The following is a 27,559-nucleotide window of genomic DNA, read 5'->3' as shown; positions in this document are numbered from 1 at the left end:
CAGTATGAAATATATAGGGATGAATTTAGCAAAATATGTACCCTGAAAACTATAACCGTTACTGAAAGAAAGTAAAGAAGACCTAAGTAAATGGAGAAATGTACATTTCATGGGTTGGAAGACTCAATAATGTTACCAAGTCAGCACTCCCCAAACTGATCTATACAGTCAATACAGTCACAATAAAGATCCCAGCAGGCTTTGTTCTAGAAATTGACAAACTGATTTAAAAATTGATATGGTAATACAAAGGATCTAGAATAGCTAAAACAAATTTTGAAAAGGAAGACCAAAGTTGAAGGACTAATTCAATGAGAAGAAGAAAATCTCAGCTAATTGTCCTGGAATAACTGGATATGTATATGGGAAAAAAAGTGAATCTTGACCCTTACCTCACTCCGTACATAAAAATTAACAAAAAATGCATCATGAACTTAATTTATAAACTAAAACCAGGAAACTAAAAGAAAATATAGGATAAAGCCTTTGCAACTTTGGAATACTCAAAGATTTCTTAGATTGGACATAAAAAGTAGAAAAATAAGTAAATGGGACCTCATAAAAATTAAAAACTGGTGTTTCTCAAAAGAAATTATTAGGAAAATGAAGGGACAAGCCACAGAATGAGAGAAAATATTCACAGTACATATATATATATTTTTTCTTTCTTTTTTCTTTTTTTTTTTTTTTTTGCGGTACGCGGGCCTCCCACTGTTGTGGCCTCTCCCGTTGCGGAGCACAGGCTCCGGATGCGCAGGCTCAGCGGCCATGGCTCATGGACCCAGCCGCTCCGCAGCATGTGGGATCCTCCCGGACCGGGGCACGAACCCGTGTCCCCTGCATCGGCAGGCAGACTCTCAACCACTGCGCCACCAGGGAAGCCCAATATATATATACATATTTTTAAATAAATTTATTTATTTATTTTTGGCTGTGTTGGGTTTTTGTTGCGGCGCGCGGGCTTCCTCTGGTTGCAGCTAGTGGGGGCTACTCTTCTTTGCGGTGCAGGCTTCTCACTGTGGTGGCTTCTCTCATTGTGGAGCATGGGCTCTAGGCGCGTGGCCTTCAGTAGTTGCGGCACGTGGGCTCAGTAGTTGTGGCTCACAGGCTCTAGAGCACAGGCTCAGTAGTTGCGGCACACAGGCTTAGTTGCTCCATGGCATGTGGGATCTTCCCAGACCAGGGATCGAACCCGTGTCCCCTGCATTGGCAGGCAGATTCTCAACCACTGGGCCACCAGAGAAGCCCCACAGTACATATATTTTATATGTTATGTATATATGTATACAAAGGACTTGTAACTAGAACATATATATATATGAAGGTCCTGCAACTCAGTAAGACAAGCAACCCAATTTAAAAAATAGGTGTTATAGGTTGTGTTCATTAGGAAGCAGGCACTGAGATAAAGTTGTATGGTGGAGTATTTACTAAGGGAAGCCCTTAGTAGTATCATCTCTTGTGGAAGGAATGGCAATGAAGCAGTATTGGGCAGAGGAATGGGTTGAGCAGTGATGCAGCTCAATAACAGCCTTGGCTGACTTTATATGTAGCTCTAGAGCTACATTGGTCCTTTGGAGTTGGGACAGAGTTGGTACAAGAGTTGGGCCAAGATGACCAAGCCTTTATATTTCTGTATCACTCAGAGATGAGGACCTCTACCACTTGTATGTGGGCCACTGCTGGAAGGGGCATGTCCTTGGGTGACATGACTCTGCAACTGAAGGAATCCCTGAGGGAGTGACAACTGAAAACTGCCTGCTGGTAGCATTTTCAATAGCTGGGGCAAAAGGTTTTTCACTGGAAGAGAGTTTGGCAGTGTATTGCAGTAGACCATGATGACAGGCAGAAGAGTCTAACAGAAACTGTACAAAAGAAGATATATGAATGGCTACTGAGCACATGAAAACAGGCAACGTCACTAGCCATCAAGGATATACAAATTAAATCCGCAATGAGATACTCCTACACACTTTCTAGAATGGTTAAAATTAAAAAGACTGACAAAACCAAGTGCATTCAGGAGTGTAAAATCACTTTAGAAACCACTCTGACAGTTTCTTTTTCTTTTTAATGAATTTATTTTTTTAAATTTATGTTTGGCTGCGTCGGGTCTTTGTTGCGGTGCACGTGCTTCTCATTACGGTGGTCTCTCCTGTTGTGGAACATTGGCTCTAGGCATGTGGGCTTCAGTAGTTGTGGCATGCAGGCTCAGCAATTGTGGCTCCTGAGCTCTAGAGCGCAGGCTCAGCAGTTGTGGTGCGCGGGCTTAGTTGCTCTGCGGCTCGTGGGATCCTCCCAGACCAGGGATCAAACCTGTGTCCCCTGCAATGGCAGGCGAATTCTTAACCATTGTGCCACCAGGGAAGTTCCCACTCTGACAGTTTCTTATAAAGTTAAACATATACTTAACATATGACCCAGCAATTCCACTCCTAGGTATTTACCAAAGAGAAATGAAAACATGTATACAAAAAGACTTTAGCACAAATGTTCGTATTAGCTTTATTCATACAGCTGAAAACTGTAAAGAGCACAGATGTCCATCAGCAGGTGCATGGATAAATGAATTTAGGTATATTGATATAATGAGATACTATGTAGCATTAAAAAAAATAAACTGTTCATACATGCAACACCATGGATGAATCTCACAAACATGCTAAGCATAAGGAAGTCACAAAAGAGTACATACTGTGTGATTTCATATGTGAAATTCTAGAGCAGGCAAAATAATCTGTAATGATAGAAAGCAGATCAATAGTTGCCCGGGTCTGCAAAGGAAATGGAACTGCAAAAGGGCAGTTTTTTATTACTCAGTAATAAAAAGAAATGAATTGCTGATATATGCGACAGTATGAATGAATATGATAATACGGTAAGTAAAAGAAACCCTACACAAAAGAACTCAGTGTCTGCTTCCATTCATATGAAGTTTTAGAACAGGCCAATCCAAACTGGAGGTAGAAATCAAGAATAGTGGTTGCTTGGGAAGGAGAGTGGGAAGGGGTTGACTGGGAAGGGAAGGAGAGAACTTTCTGGGGTTAGGAAGTGCTCTATATCTTGATAGCAATATGGGTTACATGAGTGAAGGGGTGTTTTCAGAACTCTCTGAACTGTATCATTGTATATAAAAATATATCTAAACTTAGTTGTACAATGTTGCGAATATACTTTACATTGAACCATACACTTAAAAACAGTTAAAATGGGGCTTCCCTGGTGGCGCAGTGGTTGAGAGTCCGCCTGCCGTTGCAGAGGACGCGGGTTCGTGCCCCGGTCCGGGAAGATCCCACATGCCGCAGAGCGGCTGGGCCCGTGAGCCATGGCCGCTGGGCCTGCGCGTCCGGAGCCTGTGCTCCGCAACGGGAGAGGCCACAGCAGTGAGAGGCCCGCGTAACGCAAAAAAAAAAAAATAAAAAAAAAAAAATAAAAAGTCTAAGAAAAAAAGAAACTATTAAAGATTTGTGATACTTGAATATGAATTGATTTTAACATTCCATTTTTCAAAATCTAGGGTCGGGTTTATATTATATTGCTAATATTATGACATACTTGCTGAAGAGAATCGTTTGTAAATCCTAAGCTGACTTCCTATAACCATGTGTTGAATTTCCAGCGGTGTTGAATCAGACTTTGATCCCTCTTAAGAAGATAAATGCAATATCTGCAGTTTCTAATGGTAGGGGTGTAGGAGAGACTTTCAGACGAAATCTTCAAAGCCAAGTCCCTGCCCAGATAAGAAATTAAAGACCCTGGGGAAGGCAGTTGTTTCATTGTCCTGCCTCCTCCCCCCTCCCACCAACTTGTAGGCCTCATTTATTTACCCCCCCCCACCCCCCCAAAAAAAAGAACAAATGAGATGCTATTGTTAAATGCAGTGTGCAGGATTAGATTTGTTTCCTTCCAATAGAATCCCTTTCGTTAATCAGCACTCTTATAAAATGGCACACCTGCCTAATTAGAACAAGTTCTAGACGACAGGATACAGTGTGAGCATTTCAGTTAGCTCCACACAGGTGATGACTATTGTGACTGATGTTCTTAGAAAGTCTTCCCTTCTCTCCTCTTCTTATTCCTCTGTGGCTAAGCTTTTTATAATTTTATACTTCTGAATCAGCCTTTGATTGTGGGAATTTATCCATATGTGGTCATTGATATTGGTTTTGTTTCTAAGTGATTCCTTAAATGAAAAAAGAAGTGATGTATTTATGGATATGTGTAGGGATGCTTTTAAATATTTTTATTAGATTTAATTTACTCGTTATCACTCTTAAAATACAGAAAACTCCCTTGACTGTGACAAGGAGGTAAAATACAGCAGTCACATTCAAGATCTCCATACATTAGCAATAATAAATCCTTTTGCCCTGAGTAATAACAGAAACTCAATTTAGAGCCAGTGGGGATGATGTAGTGCTCCCTCACAGAACCAATCACCCACAGAGAAGTATAATGAGCAGGGGAGGTGATGCAGTAAAACCTATATGGCCAGAGGAAAATTATGGTAAAATTGTTGCCTATGAAAAGTCTTGTAATAAGTATATCTCCAATTATCTTCCAGAAGAAATTATTTAGGCATCTATTCAGGTCAAGATTCGTGACGGAAGTGCAAGAATCACCTTAGAATAAAGCAAAAGGGTACATGAGTGTAGAGAAAATGGCAGCGGACATGCTGTGAACAGTTCTGTTGTGCCTGAAGGATAGCCCTGGTGCTGCTGTGAGGGCGTGCTGCTCACCAAACCTTGCAGAGGGATGGCTGCACTGACCGCTGTTACAGCACATGCTGACGGGGACAAGATAATGCTCTTCAAATACAAAATGGTTTAGATCATCACAGGAATATACTCTACTTTTAGAGTTAGTTTATTTCCCAAGACCACAGCTTAAGCAGATTGCTATAAAGGACAATCCTGAGTGTGCATGATCATATCCTAATTAGGAGTGGGCTTGATCTGTTCAGACATATATCAGTTGAATAAGTGGGTTAAGTGGCAAGAAATGAAGTCTAGCTCTTTATTAGATAAGTGTCAAGTATAGTGCTGAGGCGGCTAAAAAAAAAAAAGCTAGTATGTTACCTAAAACAACATGAACAGTTTCAACCTCTGTTGTCCCAGTGCTGTCTGTTGTACAGTCTGGAAAATAACTCATTACCAATAATAAAACACCAAAGTGTGTAAAATATTTGTTAAATAGATTGAACAGATAGATGCTTTTTATAATTTTGTTACTCTCACTGCAGTGTATTCATCTTTCTTGATTTCTTTTTTTTTTTAATTGTGTTATTGAGAGGCAAAGGGGGGTGGTGGTCACAGTTAAGTACTGGCAGCTGGGCGTGGTCCCAAAGCTATCTTGCATACAACCTATAGTGTCTATTAGTGAGTGAGCACCAATAGTTAATACTTGTGGGAGTGGTGAGGCAATTTTCCTCCCAGCTGATGTTAAAATTTTGGTTCTATCTTGTCAGATTAGACCCATGGAAGTACAATTATGTCCAAACATAAGTGCCATTCATTATAAATGGTCAGAGTAGGAAAAAAGCATTCAGATTAGACAGTGATGGGACCCACCTTGCCATGGTTGCTTCATATTGTAGTCATTAAAAATATACATTAAACTAAAGAACAGTAGTCAGTATTTTGGGACCTGTTGAACCGGAGGAGCCAGTTCCAGACCTGAAAGCAGTCTGTTCATTTGTTCATTCATTTATTCCATGAATGTACTTTGAGACTGGAGCTACAACAACTAATCTCTGCCCTCTTAATGTTTAGTAAGTGAAACAAAATAGATGAATGATACATCATATGTCAGGTAGTGATGAGTGCTATGCAGAAAAATAAAGCAACGCATGGAGGATCCAGAGGTGCTGGTGGAGTGCAGTTTTAGAGAGAGTGGTCACGGATAGCCTTTCTGATAGGTGATAACATGAATCCAGCTCCAAAGGAAATGAGGGAGCAACCATGGGAAGCGAAACAGCTAAGAGCTTAGAGTCAGCAGGCTGGGCTCCCTCTGTCTTAATAGCTTTGTGACCGTAGGGAGGCATTTAACTTACCTGTGACGTGGAGACAGAAAGAGCCACCAAGCCTATTTCACAGGGTTTGTGTTCAGCACAAGTGAGACACTTGAGAAAAGCATTTTGGTAAAGGAAAGTAGTACCTCGACTTCAAATTTCAGTGTGAGACAATAAGGGTATAAATTAAAGAGATAAATACAGCAGAGTCTTAAAACAGCCCTTCCATACAGCTTGTTGTGGAGTTATTGAATTGAGTTGTCTGAGCTAAAGTGTAGAGAACATTCTCCAAAGATGAACTGTTTGATACTGGGGTGTACAGGATTTATATTCATCTTTGTTTGCTTTTGTGGTATTATTAGTTTAAGATTTTATATTTGTTTGTGCTTTTCTTCCTTTGACATCTTTTTCTTTTCTTTTCCTTTGAAGCTTTCCTTTTATTAAATTAGTTACAGGCCTCTTGACTCTCAGTTGAGCATTTTCTACACTGTTCCTGTACTCCCTGATTAATTCATTAAAAACAAAAAACAAAAAAATCCTGTAAGATGAATACTTTTCATGGGGGCTCACAACATCCATCTTTTATAGAGTAATTCTAAACTCCAGAACAAATTATTTGCACTGATGTTTATTAAGGACTTGAAGTTGTTTGTTTGCCCTGTTTGTTTTTACAGCCAGAGTGAATTTTGCAACAATTGTTAACAATGTTTGAATAGACCCTTATAGTTTACAAAGTGCTTCACACACTCACTCACATGGGAACTTCAGCAACCCTGGAGCAAGACAAGGTGGACACTATTGTGCCCTTTCACAAAAGAGGGAACCCAAGGCTCAGAGAACAGAATTTAAATTCAGGTCTTTCCATGATACAAGTGTGAATATATGAATGAAAAATGCCGAATTGTTTCCAACACTTGGAATTACTAAAATGGTGTGTTTTATAAGTAGATTCAGGAAATTTTGTAGATGACTCCAGGAGAAGAATCCTTAAGGGATTATGGAAAGAGAGGGCTGTGTCTCTGATCATTTTGAGTGGAGACCGTGGAGGCAAAACCCCTTTTGGTGTCTTTGTCAGGAAGAGGATGTGAGCCTGGATGCCCATGGCTCTGATCTGTGCATGAACTTCCTCCCTTCCTCCCTCCCTCTCTCCCTCCCTCTGTTCCTTTTTTTTTTTTTTTCCAGTTTCTTAGACTAACAAGCGTCTTTTTTTCCTTCAAGGTAGAAATAAAAGTAACCGTATGCAAATATAAAACTTATCAAAGATGTGTTGTCTTGGATTTAAGAATGTTTCCTCAGAAAAGGCTGTCTTATTTTGATATCAAGCATCCTGAAGACTCTGAAAATCTCTTTTAAAGTAGAATAGAAGCAATGAAAAATTAGAGCTGAGTTGGGAAGGGCCTTAGAAATTATCCAGCCATGGAACCATTAAACTGTTTGATCTGGAAAGGACCTTTGAAAAGGTCCCAGATCCCAACTCGGCGGGAGGCTCCTTTGTGCACCGTGGCATCCTCGCCATCCTGATAGGGTCCATGCAGTATCTCCATAGCTTCTGATTTCAAAGACTGTGTGAGTTCACTTATATGAGGTACCTAGATTACTCAAACTCATGGAGACAGAAAGCAGAAGGGCGGTTGCCTGGGGCTTGGGGGAATGGGAAGTTAGTATTTAATGGGGACAGTATCAGTTTGGGAAGATGAAAAAGTTCTGGAGATCAATGGTGGTTGTACAACATTGTGAGCATACTTAATGCCACTGAACTGGGTACTTAAAAATGATTAAGATGGTGAATTTTATGTTTTATATATATTTGTGTGTGTGTGTGTGTGTGTGTACACACACACATACGTACACACACACATTTTACCACAGTGTAAAAAAAAAGCAAGAAAAAAATTCATTTCATTGCTGGACAGCTCTGTTGGAGTCTAAGATGACTCATTGGGGCATGGAGGCATGGAGAACAAATCTAACCCCTACCCCTGGATGAAGACACCCAGCTTGTCCCCTCCCAACAGTCTCTTCCCAGCCAACCAGCCCCAAGTTGCTTCAGTAGGTCATTTTGTTTTGTTTTACAGTTTATTTGAATCATAATCAAGATAAGGACTATATGTTATAATTGGCTGATCAGCCTTTTAAATCTCTTAATCTATTGGTTCTTCTTCCATATCTGTTTCTGTCTCCCTCACTCATTCTGTCACCCTTTTAATTTACTTGTTGAAGAAACTGGGTCATGTGTCCTCCAGAGTTTTGGTACTTGCATCCCTCTGCTGTGTAGATTGACATGTTCCTCCGTCCTCTGTGTTTCCTGTGAAGCAGTAATTGGATTGAGATACTTTACTTTAAAAATGTTGTAATCCAACTATATAATAACTCATTTTGTATCTTTTTTTGAAAGTGCCCCCCAGCTTTTTGCTTGGAAAATTGTAAACATTGAAACAAATAATTAGACAATTGAACGAATAATGTCATGAACATCCAAGTACCTTTATGTAGATTCACCAGCCATTAACATTTGCCACATTTGCTTTCTCTCTTCCTCTCTGCACACACATACACTATAATACACATAGGTTTTTCCCCCGCATCATTTGAGCTCAAGTTATAGACGTCATGACACTTTACTCCAAAATATTTCAGCACATAACTCCTAAGACAATTCTTATATAATCACAGTCTAGTTTATGTGTTGTCTGCTATTTAGTGCATGTTACCCTAATTATCCAAATAGTGTTCTTTACAGCCGTGAGTTATTTTTTAAAAATTCGAAATCCAAGCAAAGATTGCAAATTGTATTTAGTTTTCCCACCACTTTAATCGCCTAAATTGGTTCTGCCCTTTTTTGGGTCTTACATGACATCAACATTTTTTGAAGAGTCCAGGCCAGCATGTCCCTAAATTTGGATTTGCCTGATTGTCTCCTTATGATTAGATTGAGGCTAAATGTTTCCAGTAAGAACACTGCATAGGCAGTGCCGAGTCCTTCAGCACCACGCTTGGGAGGCATCTCATGTCAGTTTGTCCCATAATGGCTGATAGGTTCGATTGCTCAGTTAAGGGGTTGTCTACCAGACTTTTCCATTGTAAAGGTACCATTTCCCCATTGTAATTAATAAATAATCTATAGCATATTAAAGGTTTTTTTTAATAGTTTACAAAACATATGCCATTGGTCATGGGAGAAATTGGATGGCAGAGATTATGAGCACATTAGAGTTATTACTGCTGATGGAAAATAATTTTTAAACATTGGTTTTTCTTGAGAGAGGAGAGATAAGGAGGGGAGGTAGTAAAGGTGAGAAATGGGCTTTACTGAAGACAGACTTGTGTTTGAATCCCAGCTCCACACTTGAACCTCTGCAACTTTAGAAAAGTTACCTCACTTCTCGGAGCCTCAATTTCTTTCCTATGATGGGCATAATAATATACATTCCTGGCAGGATTGTTAAGATGATTAAATGAGCTAGTGTATGAGTGGCCTCTAGCCTAGCAGCTGCCCCAGGACCATCACATGGGAGGTGAGGAAGAAATGCTTCCCAAGCCGTTTGCAGAGTTTAAACCTGTCCGTGAGTGTTCGTTCTCAAGATCAGACTGAAATATTCAGGCATGTTGATAAGAAAATGTGATCAACAGGTTAGGTGGTGGTGTGAAATTTCAAAGAAAGGAATTCAGAACTGGGAGATGTTTGGTTCCATTTTCAGACCTCTTAGATATGATTAGTCTGTAGTGGATTTATGTAGAATTGAGTTGCCATTGATTCAGACCTCTTTCTGACTGCAATCCATTTTAATCTATTACCAGGGATTATTTTTTGAAACAGTTTATGTGTAGTCTGATCAAGAATAGTGAATCATAATAATTCTGTGACCCATTTACGTGCATTACTGTAAAAGTTTCATTCCATACAAGTGACAGCTTTTTAAAGTTAATTAGACTCGGCTATACTGAGGTTAGCAAAAAGTGCTTTGAATTATCAATAATTCAGCAGGGCAGACATTTCTGTATAATGTAGTGGTTTTATAGAGTATTGTGAGACAGTTATCCCTAAAATAAATGGTTGTGAGCATACATCAGCATGGTGGGGCTCGCTTGAGTGTGGCGTGAAGTGATATCATCTATGCTTTCTATTATTGAGCAGAGTGTGGGACATCGGTCTTTCTGGCCATGAACTACTAGCAACCTTTGTCCTTTGTGTTACCTTTAGTTAAAAACGAAAAATGAGCATGAATGCTGGCTGATGGCCATGTCTTTCTTACAGCTAAAAATTCATCTGGGAAAGAAAAATGGGATTGCAGATTTGGATTTGTTTCATTGCATGAATGATATGTGACATTTTGTAAATTATTTATCAGTGCAAGGATGGCAGCAATGGCTTGAGCATTGTTATATCAAATGAAAGTAGGAATCCCATTAGTATAAGGACTGGGTTTTAGCTAGAATCTATCAGGGGAATGTTGTCACTTGAAAACCAGATTGTTCTTTTAATTGCTATTTAAAGGAACAAAAGTGTTCCCAAGGTGCTGCAGTTGAGCAGTTGTGAGTAATAACTGTGGATCCATAATTATGCAGTGCTGATTATCTGGCATTTAAAAAATGGTGGCAGGAGTCAGTGACCAGTTTGTTGTAGCTTGTCTTTTTTGGTTTTTCTAATACAGTGTTTTATACTCTGCTTTTTAACTGGGGCTACAAAAATGGGTTTGCATAGTTACCTCAGAAAGTGAAACCTGTGCATATTAAAAGAACAAATTAAGCCGAAAATTAGGGCAAGATAATGAACACTTATATTGTAAGATGAAATTAACAGTCATAACGAACAATTTTGCAAATGCTTGGTCATAAGGTGAATTCTGGTTTTTGATGACATGTCACATTGAACCAAGACGTTTGTTGGAATCATTATTACCATTTGAAATATTATTTTAGAGATAAGTGTTTTTAAACTAGCATATGTTTCTTTCATTTATATTCAAATATATTTTTATATAGTTAGCAAATACATTTTGAGTGCCTGCTGTGCATCAGGCAATGTATCAGGCGTTTGGAATAGAGTGGCTGAACAAATGAGGTTTATTTTACGCTGATGTATATTTAGAAAGTTAGGCCTAGCAAAATCTTGTTTTTAATTTACATTAAAAAAAATTGGTGATTATACTAAGCTTCCTTGCCCTAAATTTTTGATTCATGAGATTCAAATATAAATACATTATAGTTACATTCAGATGGCTAGCAGACAACATGTGTGAAGCTTGGAATATGAAATAAAATTTTAGTTTTCATACAGTTTGGCTGTTCAAAATAATGTGACCAGATCTGTAGACACAGTCAACTCTTCATTTGGATGGGAATACTAGTGTTGCTGGTAGTCATAAATAACAATGGAGGCACTAAAATGTATGCAGATTTATACATTGTTAGAAGCAGTTTCCGTAGTGAGAGTTAAGGGGGTGCTACGGGGTTAGACAAATGTTTTGTTCTTTCTTTTATTGAAAGTGGGAATGTCAGAGGTTGTGTTGTCTCCTTTGTGTGGCATGGTGTGGTTTACTTTTGAAGATATTGGTGCCAGAAAGGCCTTGTTAATGGTCTTTTGATCATCTCAAGTGATCCCACAGAATTTTAAAGTTCTTGCTTAGTTCTAATGCTGTTGTTATGTCACCTTTTAACATACCAGTATTTTATGTCAAATATTTAATTGATGCATAATAGTAACCTGTACTAAAACATTTGATAAAGTTTAATTAAACAATCTGGTCTGACTAGAAGATACTCATAGACTGTAATACTGAATAGGTGAATCAATTTATAGTAGGCGTATAGATTATGGGAACAACTGAGACTTCAAATGAATTCTTAATGTTCATTTCAGGAAGGTAGTGTAATATATAAAGGTTTTAGATTTCTTTGGCTTAATGAAAATTACTTCTGAGTCTTATACATTACACATAAATGCATTATTCTGGCAATACTTTAGTGTCAAATTATTTGAGGGGTTTTTATTAGCAGAAAATGTTGATATGAATAACTTATTTCAGCAGTTTTTCTTTGGTAAAGAAATATGTAAGAAGCTTTTGATTTTAATGTTTTGTTTTAAATTTTGAAATGGAAAACTAACAGTGTTTTGTCATTTTAATTTTTTTCGTAGCCCCGTGCCGATCCCATTCCAATATGCAGCTTCTGTCTGGGGACAAAAGAATCAAATCGTGAAAAGAAACCAGAAGAACTCCTCTCCTGTGCAGATTGTGGTAGTAGTGGTAAGTTGGTATTTTGTATATGTGGGTACAGTGACTCCCCATTATAGCTACATGCGATTTCTCTCTATCGAAAAAAAGTTTGTTATTTAAAGCAATATTTGATAATAGAGTAAGCTTTAAATTTAAAAAGTAAATGCAGGTGGGGGGGAAGTGTGAGTATATTAACACTGACATAAACCATATGTCATAAAATAAAATAAATTTTTTTTAAAAAAGCTTTAAAAATTTATTTATTTATGGCTGCGTTGGGTCCTTCTCTAGTTGTGGCGAGCAGGGGCTACTTTTGTTTGTGGTGCGCGGGCTTCTCGTTGCAGTGGCTTCTCTTGTGGAGCATGGGCTCTAGGCACGCGGGCTCAGTAGTTGTGGCTTGAGGGCTCTAGAGTGCAGGCTCAGTAGTTGTGGCTCACAGGCTTAGTTGCTCCACGGCATGTGGGATCTTCCCGGACCAGGGCTGGAACCCATGTCCCCTGCATTGGCAGGTGGATTCTTAACCACTGCGCCACGAGGGAAGCCCATATATTCATATTTTAAATTAAGCTTTGATTTCATACCAGCATTGATAATGCAACGTGGATTATTCTACATTGCAGGTAAATTCAAGGTAGAGAATTCTAAACTTTGATGCTGAATGCACCTAGAATCACTAGTTTTCTATAACCTGAAGTCTCAGTTTAAGACGTTTCAGCTGGAATACATAGTGTTTCAGGTCCCGACACCTACTGGTGAAATATAATATTACAGCCCAGCTCTGTGTGACAGCTGGAAAGGGATGGACAGTATTCTGGAAAACACATTGATAGAATCAAGAAGTCATCAGGCATGAAAGAAATTTAAATTGCCCAGGATAAGAAAGGAAAAGGGTGGTCTATGCAGAAGGTGATGTTGCAATCAAGGAATTGCTGGGTAGGGACACTGGGCCATTGGCAAATGGCAATACCCAAAGAGCTTTCAAGGTTGCTGTCACCTCTTTTTCTCAGCATAGGATTTTAAGACTGCACCTCCACTTTTATAATGGAAATTAAAACTCAAATTGTGCTTACACTAAAAGAATTTGTCTTACCAGCCAATCTTCCTTCCTGTTAAGCAGGTGATAAGTTGCCCAGGTGAGATATATATGGTTATATGTATGTATGTATACAAACACACATACACGTGTGTGTGTGTGTGTGTGTGTGTGTGTGTGTGTATCCATATGTATCTCTCTCAACAGAGTGAGTAGCAGTTACTGGGTTTTTATTTCTTTTTTTTTTTTTTTTTTTTTTTTTTTTTTTTTTTTTTTTTGCTGTACGCGGGCCTCTCACTGCTGTGGCCTCTCCCGTTGCGGAGCACAGGCTCCGGACACACAGGCTCCGCGGCCATGGCTCGCGGACCCAGCCGCTCCGCGGCATGTGGGATCTTCCGGGACCGGGGCACGAATCCATGTCCCCTGCATCGGCAGGCGGACTCTCAACCACTGCGCCACCAGGGAAGCCCCAGTTACTGGGTTTTTAAAAATTAATCTCTGTGTTAATCTTTAAATTTTCTTCTCCCAGCCTACTGAAACTTTTCTCCCCAAACTGTTATTTTTAAATCAATTAGCAAGTATTTCTCTGGTTACAGTTAATTCTTTAAAAACATCAACAGGGCTTCCCTGGTGGCACAGTGGTTGAGAGTCTGCCTGCCGATGCAGGGGACACGGGTTCGTGCCCCAGTCTGGGAAGATCCCACATGCCGCGGAGCGGCTGGGCCCGTGAGCCATGGCCGCTGGGCCTGCGCATCCGGAGCCTGTGCTCTGCAACGGGAGAGGCCACAACCGTGAGAGGCCTGTGTACTGCAAAAAAAAAAAAAAAAAAAAAAAGACATCAACAAATCTGCAAAACATGCTAGCACACTCTCATTTAGGAAGTCAGTTTAGTGTAGTGGTTAAGAGCAAAGTAGAGAGGCAGCCACAGCTCCTCTACCTTGAATGAGTTACTTAACCGTTCTGAGCCTCAGTTTCCTTATTAGAAAACTAGAGATAATGGTGGCACCTACCTCTTGGGTTGTATGGAAGTTAAAGGAGAGAACATAAGTAAATAGCCTAACATAGGGTCTGCAACAACTCTGGTAAGTGTGTTATAAATGTCAGCAGTTGTGGGATTTTTGTTGTTGTTGTTTGGCATGTTTGATATTTTTCTTGATTGCTGCAAGTAATTTAAAATCTTATCATTTATGACAGCTGCTTGATGGTTGGATAGAGGAAATGTTTCACACTGACGAATGGCACTGTTTTGTGATGATTCTTCCTCCTCCTGTGAAGGTTTAACTTGATAGGCCCTAAATGGTTCTGCAGCTCTCAGAACCTGACTAAGAGGAGAGAGCCTTGGAAATAAGACATTTCAAACTCTGCTTGAGAAATGCTTTCTGACAGTCTTTTTGATGGGCTTTACAGATTCATTAAAACTCTTTCACCTGCCCATGGTATCATAGCTAGTGACAAAAGGGCATGGAAACATTATCTGTATGTTCAGGTTAATAAATTTCAATCCTGCAACCTCCTTGTTTTCTCCTGGTGAGGTAGTGCCTCACTCATCAGTTCTGACTCTGTAGTTATCTTTTGGGTTTTCCCACGAGGCTCATTCTGAATGAATTATTGTTTTGTGTAACTGCCTGATACATTTAGCGGTGTTCTCTTGTCTAGGGTTTACCCTTTGTGATTTTTAAGGTGGTACTTTAAAAACACCCTTAACTGTTTCATTTCTTGAGTATCTATTTGTCTGGGCGCCTAGACAGATTAAAGACATACTTAAATCTGGAAAGAAAAGTTCCCTTCATATATTTCCTTACCTCTGGTGATACACTTACTTGAGTTGATAAGAGATCATTATCTCCTAGATCATAACTTCAAGGCCTCTTTCACAGGGTATAAAGGCTTGTAATTCTAAACAGGTAGATCTTAGATTTTCTGATGTAACCAATCTCCCTTCGTCTTTCCCAGATGGAAGACCTGCCAAAGGAGAGGTTTGATTTCCTTTATACTTGGAGGTCACTGAAATATTTTTCCCCCTGAAGTTTCTTACTTTTCTAGGGTGTATAGGTGTAGTGTTGTGTTTTCTCTTTTCAAAAATGATCTCTTGTTTTCTCTTTTAACACATTATTGACTGGGGATTTTTGCAGAAACTAACGCCTGTGGCCGTAATATGTCTCCGGCCAAGAATGTGTTAACAAATGGAGAAGAATGGATTGCAGATGCTATCTAGAAGGCCTCTATCCAGAGTCATTTTGTGAGCCTCCTCCCTTCGGGTAGAATGAGCTAGAGGCTTTGGAGTTGAGATATGGGTCATGGCAGAAATTCAAGCCCTGGGGTCATCATGTCCCTTTGTTTAGGGTAGAGGACGGCTCGGAGTACTTCTCTGGACTCCACAGTGTGATCTGGCTCTAGTGTTAAGGTTCACTTGATCTTCCCTTGAGTGTACTGTGCCAGTCTGGATTTAGCTACTTTAGTCCCCCCACCCCCGGCAAAAAAATTTTTTTCCGAACTCAGGGAGATGCACTGTAGACATTTACTTCATCTGGTAGATGAGTGGACTTTGCAATTTGCTAGTCTTGAAATAGAGGGATCAAAATAAAATATGGTTCTTCTTAGAGAGCTTGGAGGGATTTTGTAGTTATAATGCTCTGTTGTGACACATTGGTGATTATAAGGGAAAAAGAATAAAATAGGCTGGACGCTGCTGGCTCAACGGTGTCCTCCAGTAATGGTGAGAGCCCCATTGTCATGGTCCAGTTCAGTTTCAGAAGTGGGAATTACAGAGTGGCTGGTAGCCCTGGTTGGCCTCATGGAAATGGCCACTGTCTCACACCCTAGAGAGTCCACTGGTTCTGGGATTGCATTGAGACTGTTCGTAATGATCAAAGGAATCCCTAATGTAAGATGTTTCTGTGAAAAAAATACCCATAGCAGTATAAAACCCAAAAAAGGAAATATAGATGGCAGCCCATAAGGAGGATCACTCTTAAATGTGTTTCCCATATGTGCCTGTAGGTTTTTAGTCACCTCTATCTGAAGTACCATTTGTATGATATCACATTTAGACTCTGCTTAGATTTCATAGACCTGAGTAATAAGTGTTTCCTTCTGCTTACATCATAAAGTAAAGCCAATTAGAAATTTCTGTGTTTTTAAAGATGGCTCAGTGCTGCAAATGGGCAGTATATTCTTTAACTATGTTTTTCCTGCTAAAAGTTCTTTTGAAAAAAATAATTCAAGTTTACAGGTAGTAAAAATGTGAAGTGAGGTACATAGTACAAGGAGACCCAAATGTGGTGATCCCGTCCTCTTTGCTTGCTGGCTGTGGAACTGTAGCTTTAGACATCTGTGAAATTCAGAGGGTGACGTCTGCACCCCACATCCACAGGGCTGTTGTGAGGATCCAGTGAGATAATGCTATGAAGATTATCAGTAACTATGAAACATTACCCAAAGATGAAAGATTATTCGAAGCACTAAAATGGATGTGGGACTCATTACATAGTCTTCAGGTCTATGGAAATGTTGGGACTAGGAAGTGATTTTACTTGACTTTCATGGATCAGCCTACTTTGAAATTAACACTGTTATATTCTCTTTGCCTCATTAAGACCAAATTATCTTTAATTAGCTTCACATAAGTATTAGATATTATACCAAATGAAATTTTGTGTCAGCTGCTCAGATTGCTGGGTGGTTAAATCTTACTTACAGATGAGTTGTGTGCATGTGTGTTTTCAAATTAGCAAATCTAAGATAAGTGCACAGTTCAAAATTATAGCATCATTCTAAGTGGAAGCTCATTGACATCGGAGACAGCAAGGCTGCTGTGATGCAGCTGGGAGAGAAGGAAGCTCACCTTCGTACAGTAAAGGGAGCCAGAGCCACAGGGTCCGATGTCAGCCCACCCTCAGGAGACCTGAAGTCTCTCCTGGGCTCGTCTTTATTTGTACGTTAACCCTAAACAAAACTTGCCTGCCTTCTGTTCCCAGAGTGAGCTTGTTGGTGCAATATACAGGTATATCGGTGTGTGTATAGTGTGTGTGTGTGTATTTTTTAAATCACTAGTTTCTTAAGGTTACTGTGAGAAAATGCCCCAGAGGTTTGTTGGTTAGTCATCCAGTTTCACACTGCGTAGACACAGAAATAATTAGGTTTGGAAGGAGACCCTTGACTAGAAAGAAACCTCAAGTTGGACTCCAAAGAGGAATAGACAGGGATGGAGGAGGAAGGGTTGGTGAGCCCCACTCTCCACAAGCCCAAAGCTGGATTGACCATCCAAGCAGAGTAACAGGAAGCAGAAGCCTTGGTCTGGCCTGTTACTTCACTAAACTTATGCTGGTATGATTAACAGTGGCCTCCATGTAGCAAAATCTAAAGGTGCCTTCTAAGTTTTGGTCACAATCTAATGGACATCTTTCAGTCCACACCAGGTATTCCTCTCAGCCATACTTGACTTGTTGAGAATATTTTTCCTTGAAATGTTCTCATCCTTTGGCTTCTGTGATTTCATATTCTCTGTGTTTTCTCTCTGCCACTTCTTTTAGATCTTTTGTGAGCTCCTTGGCCTCATAGTTTCTTCAGGATCCTGTCCTTGGCCCTGTGTTTTCTCTCTGTGCTTCACAGCTTCTCCTGAGTTCCAGACCGTTAGATATAAATGCCTCCAGAACTTCTCCACTTGACGCCCCACAGGCTCCTCAGAGATAATATCCAAAACAGCTGATGAACCTTAACACTGCTCCCTCCCCGCCAAAAAACAACCACCACAATAAAAACGACAGAAATCTTAGCAAACAGACAACATCCTTCTTCTCCTCAGGGATTTCCCATTTCAGCAAATGGCATCCCAACAGCTACTCATTCAGTTCTACAAGCCCTCCTCTGTCCTATTCTCTCATAGCAAGAAATCACCAAAAATGCATTGGTTGTACGTCCTAATATGTATCCTACATCCTCAGTATATCCATAACCCGCACCAGACCTGCTCAGAGCTGCTATTGTAATAACCTAACTTTAATATTTACCCTCTTTCCCCTCATCAATTTTCTGTACTTAAGCCTAAGTTACTTTTTTAAATTGTAAATCTAATCACAGAATTGTTTAGTGTCCACCAGGTAACCTTAGGAAGAATCCAAGCCCAAAACACTCTTCTGGATTGGGCTCCTGTTGACCCCTTTGCACATCACCATCCCCTTCACACTAGTTGTATCAAACCTCTTTCCTCTTCTTGAATGTCAGCATGTTCGCCTCTCCCTCTGCACATGCCGTCTTCTCCCACACTGCTCCCTGCTCTGGTCCCATCTGTTCCCACTCATCCTTTGGGTCTCTTCTTTAGGAAGCCCTGCCTCTAACCTCCTGCTAGATTTACCTATATCTCCAAGCCACCCCATCCTAATTCTTGTCTAATGGTTGTCTTTCATGGTGCACTGTGTGATCTGAAATGTCTTTTTCTTCACTGTGTCTCAGATGGACAGATGGTTGGTCAGGTAGCCAATCCGAGGGACCGAGTGTCTTGAGTCTTTCATAGTTTTCCGTTGCTGCTATAACACATTGCCACAAAATTGTTGACAGAATTCAGTTCCTTGTGTATGCAGGACCGAGATCCCCATTTTCTTGTGGTCAGGTGAACGGCATTCCCTGCTTCTAATGGACACGCATATTCCTTGGCTTGTGTGTGGCTTCCCCCACGCTGGGTGGAGTCCTTCTCCTATTTTGAACCTCTCCTCCTCCTCGTTTCATCTCATCTTACTAACCCAGCTGGAAGATTCTCTGCTTTTAAGTACTCGTGATTAGATTGGGCCTACCCAGATAATTCAGGATAGTCTCCCCATCTCAAAGCCTGTACCCTTAGTCACGTCTGCAAAGCCCCCTTTGCCATGTCAGGTACTATATTTGCAAGTTATAGGGATTACAGTATAGATATCTTTGGGGGGCATTATTCTTTCTACTACAGAGCCCATTTTTTTTTCTCCCATAGTACTTACTCCAAAAAATCATTTCTACTGGTTTGTGGTCTCACTGGTACTTGTTTAATTTTAAACAGTACTCCTCTTGTTTTGCTAGATAAAACTGTTATAAGCTACCAGTGCTTAGTATATGCTGGTAATAAGAATGAATGAGTGAATGAATATATATGTTATGTTCTCAAATCAGATAAATTGCAAACCACAAAAATAAAACAAACTCCAGAAAGGTAAACCGCCCTGAATTGTGTCATCAGAGAGAACCCAAATTTTAGGGGGGACTGTTGAATTTATGGAATGGCTAAATGGGAGGTAAGGACTTGCATTATCAATAGTATTTTTGTCCTTATCTAATTATTATAGATTGTGTAGTAGTATGTCAAGATTCAGTTACAGTCTTTTGTGTTATTTTAAAGTTGGCCGTGAGAAAGTAAAGAGGGAATGTTTCTTCATCCCTCAGCATCCTTTACAGAATCATAGAAATTTAGAGCTGGAAGGGATCTATGGCCAATTCTCTGGAGCTAAATAAAGGTAAGATTGCTGCCTAAAGAAAAGATAGGCTGAAGATTTTAGAATTTGATAGGGTAGCTTAAGTGGTAGTAGCTGAGATATAATATTACTTTGAGAGAAAGCAATAAGAGGAAACATATTCCTTGCTCTTGATTAAAAGTGGCTGAAATCCATTAACTTTCAAAATGTACAATTAATTATTAAAAAGTATTTTTCATAGGATATCTGCGAGAATAAATAGTAAGCTATATAATATGATGTGAATTACCTTAGTTGCTGGATATTGAGCTATAAAGTACAAAAGCAGATTTTAATGTGGAGAAAAATTTAGTGCATGAAATTGAGGTCATATGTGCTAGTGATGTATGACTTACAGGAAGTAATAAAAAAGGAGGAAAAAAAAGAGAAGTAAATGGTATACTTTTAAGCTGATGGGACCCATTTTAAGGGTGGAATTTAAATTGCTGTTCTTTAAAACTTGAGTTTTTACCCCCCTCACTACCCAGGGCGGGGGAAAACCTGATCAAAGTAGAACTTCCCCTCCCCCTTCAGAGTGTACTTCTTAAAGTCGAAAAGCAAGCTGTCTTTGCTGTTCCTGAGCAGACAGAGGTGATTGATAACCATTTTTATATATTTAAACTCTTCCCCCCCCCCCCCCACGTTCATTTGAATGAGAGAAGCCCTTGTAAAAGAATAATGTCATAGGTTAAATGCATCTGCCTGGGTGTCTCTCCTGCCTGAGGTCATAATCCTATGACAACATTTTATTTGCTCAACATCTTAAATACAGATGTTTAGTTTTTTTTTTTTAAACTCAGGAATAGTGTGCTTTTATTAACAGTATTGATGATTGATTTTGAATGTTTTTACTTCAAAAAGCCAAGTCTCCTGGTGGGTGGAATTTCATGAAGCACCTGTTAAGCTTTAGGGAGGAGGACCTTTTTGGCAGCAACCCAAACTACATATTTAAACAATGAGCCTGCCAAAGTCAGGAAATTATAAACCAGTTTTGAAATTGCAGGATCTGCTTTTTTTTTTTTTTACCCCTCAGGTTTCTTTTGCAGCTTGGTTATAAGTTCTTTCACATGGGATTTACTAACGTTCTTACTGTTTTAAGACCAGATTTAGAAAAGTAAAATCAAATTTGGAGATCTTAGGTTTATGTGATAAAAGACCATCAGATTTTAAACTGAACTGCCTTCCAAAGAGTCTAGCCTCCCACTCCCCAAACCTTTTGGAGCAATCTATTATTCAGCATAGCCTGGCTGGCTTCCTTGAATGGCGTTGCCCCTCGGTGTCTCCAGTTTTCCTCTGTGAGGTGAGAGCTGCTAAATGAAAAGTGTGTCCAAAACAGTGCAGAAAATCTGAACACTCAGAAAAATGGGGGAACGCTTGCTAAGGGTATGTTTCTTGGCATATTCCATTTAGCCTGGATCTTGCAACTTCCAAATTCACTGTTTCTACTCCTACTTACAGATTTTAAGTTCAGCGTCCCAGGGGCAAGATGGCAATAGTTTCTTCTTTGTGTATCCCAGCAATGGGACATTCTTTGTATGCTATTGGATTTTTTTTTCTTTTTTCCATTTGCTTGTTGTATTATGTTAAAGCAGCCGCAGATTTTTAATTAGTTAACTGTTGTTTTAAGATTTCATTATACTCAGAGAGCAGGAATTGTTTGAACTTCGGCACTCTCCTCGCAGGCTGGCAAGCCAGAAAACTTCGGAGTAGATTGTGATCGACGAAGAGGGCGAGGTCAAGAGATTTAACAGAAGGCACAGGAGTGAGAACATGATCTTGAGCATACGTTATCTTCAAGTTCTCCAAGACTTGTGATTAGAATTGGTGTAAATTTTCCAAATTTCTCTTAGGGAAAACATTTTTACAGTCACTCTCTCACATATGGGGGTGGGGTGGGGGAGACAGGAAAGTGTAATTTGGATTCTTTGATATATATATATATTTTTTTGATATGGTTTTTTGTTTGTTTTTTGGCCTAACTATGCGGCTTGCAGAGGATCTTAGTTCCCCAACCAGGGATCAAACCCGTGCCCCCTGCAGTGGAAGCTCTGAGTTCTAACCATTAGACTGCGAGGAAATTCCCTCTTTGATCTTTTTGTACTTTCAAGTTCCTAAGGTTCTTTGGCTGACATCATCACCATCTATTAAATATTAGGGAACGGGAGTTTAAAAAATTGAAGGCACCAGTCCCATAAAGCAATTTGCTTTTTATTCTTATAGGACATCCATCCTGTTTGAAATTTTGTCCTGAATTAACAACAAATGTAAAGGCCTTAAGGTGGCAGTGCATCGAATGCAAGACGTGCAGTGCATGTAGAATCCAAGGCAAAAATGCAGTAAGTATGGCTCTCAGTAGTCTGTCTCCAGGTAAATTGTTAGTTTTCAATGTTAAGGTTTTTCATTTTTATAGATTGTTGCTATTTTTAAATGTTTAAATATATTTCAACAGGGATCGTGGTGCTCCTTCCTTATATTTTATTTTTGTTAATTGGATAACATAAGAATTTGTGGCCTTTTACAGTTGATTTCAGTCTCAATTAGTCTCTAATATGTTATATTGCAGGATAATATGCTTTTCTGTGACTCCTGTGATAGAGGGTTCCATATGGAGTGCTGTGATCCCCCACTTTCCAGAATGCCAAAAGGTGAACTTTTAAACCATATTTAAAAATGTGTTTTATTATGTACACATTAGCCTTGTCCTAATGTCTGACAGCTCAGAAGTATACAGGTTCCTTAAGCATTTTTTTCATGCCTCCTACCTTCCCTGTCTGTACTTGTGGGTTTGGCACAGGTTGTGAGCAGAGAAGTGTAAAAGCATTGAGTTTGGGGATAATGTATATAATAAATACTCTAATTCATCCACAGGACTAAAAAGACCATTCCTCTCCTGAAACCACTCCCCTATTAGAATAAGTTTAGATTAGGTAGGTCAAAAGTTTAGAGTACTCTCCGTGTTATTCAGTACAGTGTTCAGAGGTAAGAAATTACCTATTTTCGATGATGGTGATAATGATGGCTCCAGAAAAGTCCAATTACAGGAGCCATCACCATTTTCTTGGCCATTAGTTGATAATTTTGAACATGAGGATCTGAACTATCTTACATGGATATATCCATATAGAATATGGATTTTCTTTTCTATGTATCGGGTAGTCAGTCAAACTCAGCCTTCTTTTTCTCATATGATAACATATTAAACATTAAAAATAACTTTGCGTTCTTATTACAAAATTTATACATTTTCATTGTGAAAGATGTAGAAAATATAGATTGACAAAAAGGAATAAAAAGAACAATCAATTAGAAATTCCTTCCCTGCCCCCACCCACCCCTTTAAAAAGAAATAGAACATTCTGTACATGTTTATGGTTTTTCCCTCTTAACAATGGCTTCTCACATTCCCACATCATTAAATGTTCTCCTAAACATACTTTTTAATAAGTGTGTAAAACTCCATAGTACATAGAGCAGGGGTTACAAACCTGGTGACTGTGGGCCACAGAAATGTTTTGTTGGTTATCTATCTATCTATCTATCTATCTATCTATCTATCTATATCTCTCTATATATTTTTTAAAAACTTCTCTTAACTGTGTTACAGAAGAGCTGGTGCAATATTTTTTAAATTTTGCATTTGAATTGTCAGTGCCCCATTCTGCCTCAGTCTCACTGCTACCTGTTGCCTTACATTCCAGCTTGCTTCAGTCACATATATTACACCTGGGTGGTTCCTGAACATAATTGATTTTGCAACCCCATGTAAAGAAAAGAATAACTTATTTAACCCATCCGCTATTGTGGATATTACAAATGTTTCCAATTTTTTCCATCCACAATTATTGCCTTAAGATAAATTCCTCCGGGAGGAATTGCTGGATCAAAGACTGTGTACATGAAAGGTTGTATCAGTTTTCAGACCAACCACCAGTGTATGAGAATACCTGTTTCCCTGTATAAATGACCAACACTCACTATTACTATATTTCATTGAATCTAAGACACACTTTTTAAAAAAACATTTTAACATCTTTGAAATCAGATGCATCTTATAGTCAGTGGTATCTTAGATTCAAGGTAATACAGTGTTATTATTCAAAATTTTTACCAATTAGGTAACAGAAAAAAGATGTCTGATTTTTTTCTTTAAATAGTGAAATTGAACTTTTTTGTGTTTGATTATTGGCTGTTTGTATATCATCTTGTAAAGCACCTGTTTTTATTCATTAATCATTTTTCCATTGGGGTTTTCACTTTTTTCTTACTGATTTGCAGAAGCTCTTTATATTTTTATGTAGTCAAATCCATGAATCTTTTTCTTTATGGCTTCAGTCTTACATGTCAGTCATGCTTAGATTATATTAATATCCACATAGTTTTCCTGGTGCTTGTAACATTTAATTTTGCCATATAATATTCATCTGCCTAGAATTTGTGTTTATAAAAGATAGGAAATAATTATTTTCCTTCTAGATAGACAGCTGTATGTTCTATCACCCTTTACTGAATCGTTTCATCCTTTCCCTACTGATTTGAAATACAGCCTTCATGGTATGCTAAACTTTTCAGTTGTTCTGGCCTTTCAGTTCTTATCCATTGACCTGCTTCCATATGCCAGGTGCATAGTTTTAATTATTGTAGCTCCATAGTACTTAAACATTTTGTTTTAATTTTAAAAACTATATCTTATAATTTAGTTAGAAAATTTTCAAAAAGAGACGATAAAACAAATATTTTTTCCCCAGAAGTTTCAAAAAAACAATTGACTTGAAAATGTCTCCCTCAAATCAAAAGATATATAATATCTGACAAGATTGGGTTTTCATGTGTGTTTACATGGTCGAGGGAAGCTTGGTGACATGTTGGGAAAAGCCTTATTGGAAGAGTTCTGAGATGGGTCAGCCCTCTGCTCTCAGCACCTTGACCCTGGGGAAATTGACCTTTAATGACAGCTTCCTGAGGAGAATGACAGAAGGGAGTGATCCATCTTCTAGGGTCAAGTTCTGCATACAGGCATCCTTGGGCAGCTTATTACAGCTGCAGTTTATATTTAATCTCTCTCCTAAAATCAAACATTAAAATATTTTTCTCATATATATATTAATTCAGGGATGTGGATTTGCCAAGTCTGCAGACCAAAGAAAAAGGGAAGAAAACTACTTCATGAGAAAGCTGCACAAATAAAACGACGATATGCAAAACCCATTGGACGACCGAAAAATAAATTAAAGCAACGATTGTTGTAGGTTGAGATCTTATCAAAAGAAATCTTGTATGTTGTGCTTTAAGATATAGTTGATTGTAACCCCCTTAGATTCCATTATCTTTTTAGTATCATTTTTACAAACTCAAGGGATGAGGAATATTTCTCCTTTTGCATAAGCTGTGGAAATTTTTTTGAAAATAACATTTTAAATTACAGTTGGCATTTCGGGGTCTTCTGTTGGCAGTATCTGTGATGCTAAGTGACATTTTTCAAGCAGCAGGATAGAAGCAGAATGTAAGAATTGGAAACAGTTATTCTGTCTACTTTATTATTGGCTGAACATTAGAAGAGCTTACTTATATGAATATTTTTTCTGGGGGTTTTTAAAACAAGAGAGGGATTTGTTCACATCTCTAGTGACTCTCTTTTGTTGCCCCAGATAACATTTTAGAAAAATTCTTCTTTTCTGGTGCTAATTTAGTATTACAACTTTTTAAGTTCCCTTTTCTGAAATAGGAGCTTCTGAGAAACCTGCAAATGACTGTCCTAATGCCTCCAAAGAGTTAGACAAGACCATTTCGTATGTGCACATGTGTGCAAACATACAGACAAAATAATATATTTGCGGTAGACTGCAGTTCTACTATGATAGCCCCATTTCCTCTAGCCTGTTGCCACATAGATGCCTTTAAAGCCAAGTAGAACATTTAGCAGGAGTTACTTGGAGAAGTAGAGAAAAGATAAGAGGAGAAATGGATGTATTTTTTTTAACCTATATAGAGTATAGAACTGACTGACTATCAACATTAGGTAAGATGTTTAGAAATGAAATCAGTAGACTTGCATATCTGAAGCAGCTCTATCAATAAGACCGTTGCCCTTCTCTTTAGGCTTAGTGAAAGGATCACTGTGATGTAGAAATGAATAGAGCTCTGCACACACAGTGAAGAAACACCAGGTGTCTAATTCACTTGCTTACTCTTTCCCCCCTAATTTTATCTGAAGCAATTCACTTTATTACCTGCTCTCAGAAAAACAGTATTCTCCCACACCTTTATCTCCCAAAGGAGAAATAGAAAAATGCATGCTCCTTTCTAGAGTGTTCTATGAAACCTTATGAAAACCTTCTAACTGGTGGACATCTTAATATGGAATTTGTGTTAATTTCCAGAGGCAAACATGAAACCTATTCATGAATAAAATCTTTCATATTAGCATCATTTGAAGTAGAAATTATGTTTTTGCATTCGTCCAGTGTAAGCATTTTTCCCGAAATGGGACTGTATCCTCAGGGCCCAATTAAAAAAACCAAATTAGGATATAAACTTTCTAAACAAAGGACACAGCTGAAAATTGCATCTGGCACCAATCCTAACTTTTTGTTTGTCCAAAATTGTCCTTTGAGCTTAGGAATTTTTAAGACAGTCTAGGGAGTTTTCCTTTTTACATGCTTTATAAGCGTATTATCCTTTCTGGGCAATTGATTCCAGATACAGTCCAAATGTAGCATTCTGATGTGAAACATTTTAGCCTGGATGAGTAGTTTATTGGTAACTCTCACTGTGACACTAGAGATCTCTAGCTCTAACCTGATTTGGCTGACTCCCTGGCATTGGGTGAAGCTCCTGGCGGTTGAGCTGCTTTGGATGAGCCTAGTAGCTCACTCTGTTGATCTGCGCCAGCCTCCCCTTTAGCTGACTGCCGAAATTGTTCATTAAATCTCTGTGTACAGGATGACCACTAAGTATGCTCTTCTATTTGTAATTATTTAAGATATTTTTATAATTCAAGATCATATCATTTTCAGGCTTCCATTTCATCATTACTAGCCTTCAGCTCAGTTGATAATTTTTAAGCTCCATTCTTGGGCCCCAGCACTGCCATAATTCACATGCAAATGTTTCTGTTGAATAAAATTCTGCTGCAAAATGGGTAGCTTTCCAAGCCCTAGCCTGAGGTGAGGGCAGGCAGCTGCCGTTCCTGTAAGCAGCTGTGTGCTAGGGGAGTGACCCCCGGTCTCCATTGACCACACAGCTGTATGGGCAGAACCATCATCAAATGAACTGAAACAGCAGTCAGAACCAGTGTATAAAGATTCTGATGCCAAGTGTCTGATAATGACCATGGTAAATGTGCTGCTTCTTCACCAGACTTTCCATGTCATGTCTGACCCGCTGTAGCTTTTCTTTAATCATTTCTTCAGTTTTTTGCTATTGTTGTCCTTTTTTCAGCAGTATTTTATGCTGTAATTAATTGTCTCCTCTACCTAGAGAGTATTATTGGTTATCTTATCATCCTAAGCATAAAGTGCTAAGTGGAAGAGGGTATCTTTTAATGTTTTCTTAAAAAAAAAAAAAACTAATTTATAGATGTAACCAAATTCTATTTACATAAATTTTCCATCTGAGTTAAAATTATTCTAACTAGAGATTAGATAAGCTTCTTCTTTTGCTTCTAGATAATACTTATGACTTATTTCCTTTAATACTTTAAAAAAGATATTTCAGGAAATCATAATTACTTGTGATGACACAAGGGGTCACATTTTTATTTAATTATAATGAAAGCATTGGGTGATCTTTTAGTCTCTTCAAAAATGTTCTTATCCATATTGCCCTT

General features: G+C 38.7%; 1 protein-coding gene across 1 annotated transcript in view; it reads left to right on the top strand.

Annotated features, from left to right (window-relative positions):
* Positions 1-27,559, top strand: part of KAT6B (lysine acetyltransferase 6B) — a 184,173-nt gene that overhangs the window by 103,988 nt on the left and 52,626 nt on the right. The window contains 4 exon segments of the mRNA XM_060111653.1: positions 12,147-12,255; positions 21,955-22,070; positions 22,298-22,379; positions 24,844-24,976. Coding sequence (XP_059967636.1) covers positions 12,147-12,255; positions 21,955-22,070; positions 22,298-22,379; positions 24,844-24,976 — 440 coding nt within the window.

The sequence above is a fragment of the Mesoplodon densirostris genome, chromosome 1 (genome assembly GCF_025265405.1).
Source record: "Mesoplodon densirostris isolate mMesDen1 chromosome 1, mMesDen1 primary haplotype, whole genome shotgun sequence".
In the NCBI taxonomy this organism is placed as follows: Eukaryota; Metazoa; Chordata; class Mammalia; order Artiodactyla; family Ziphiidae; genus Mesoplodon; species Mesoplodon densirostris.
This window is presented reverse-complemented; position numbering and strand designations above follow the sequence as displayed.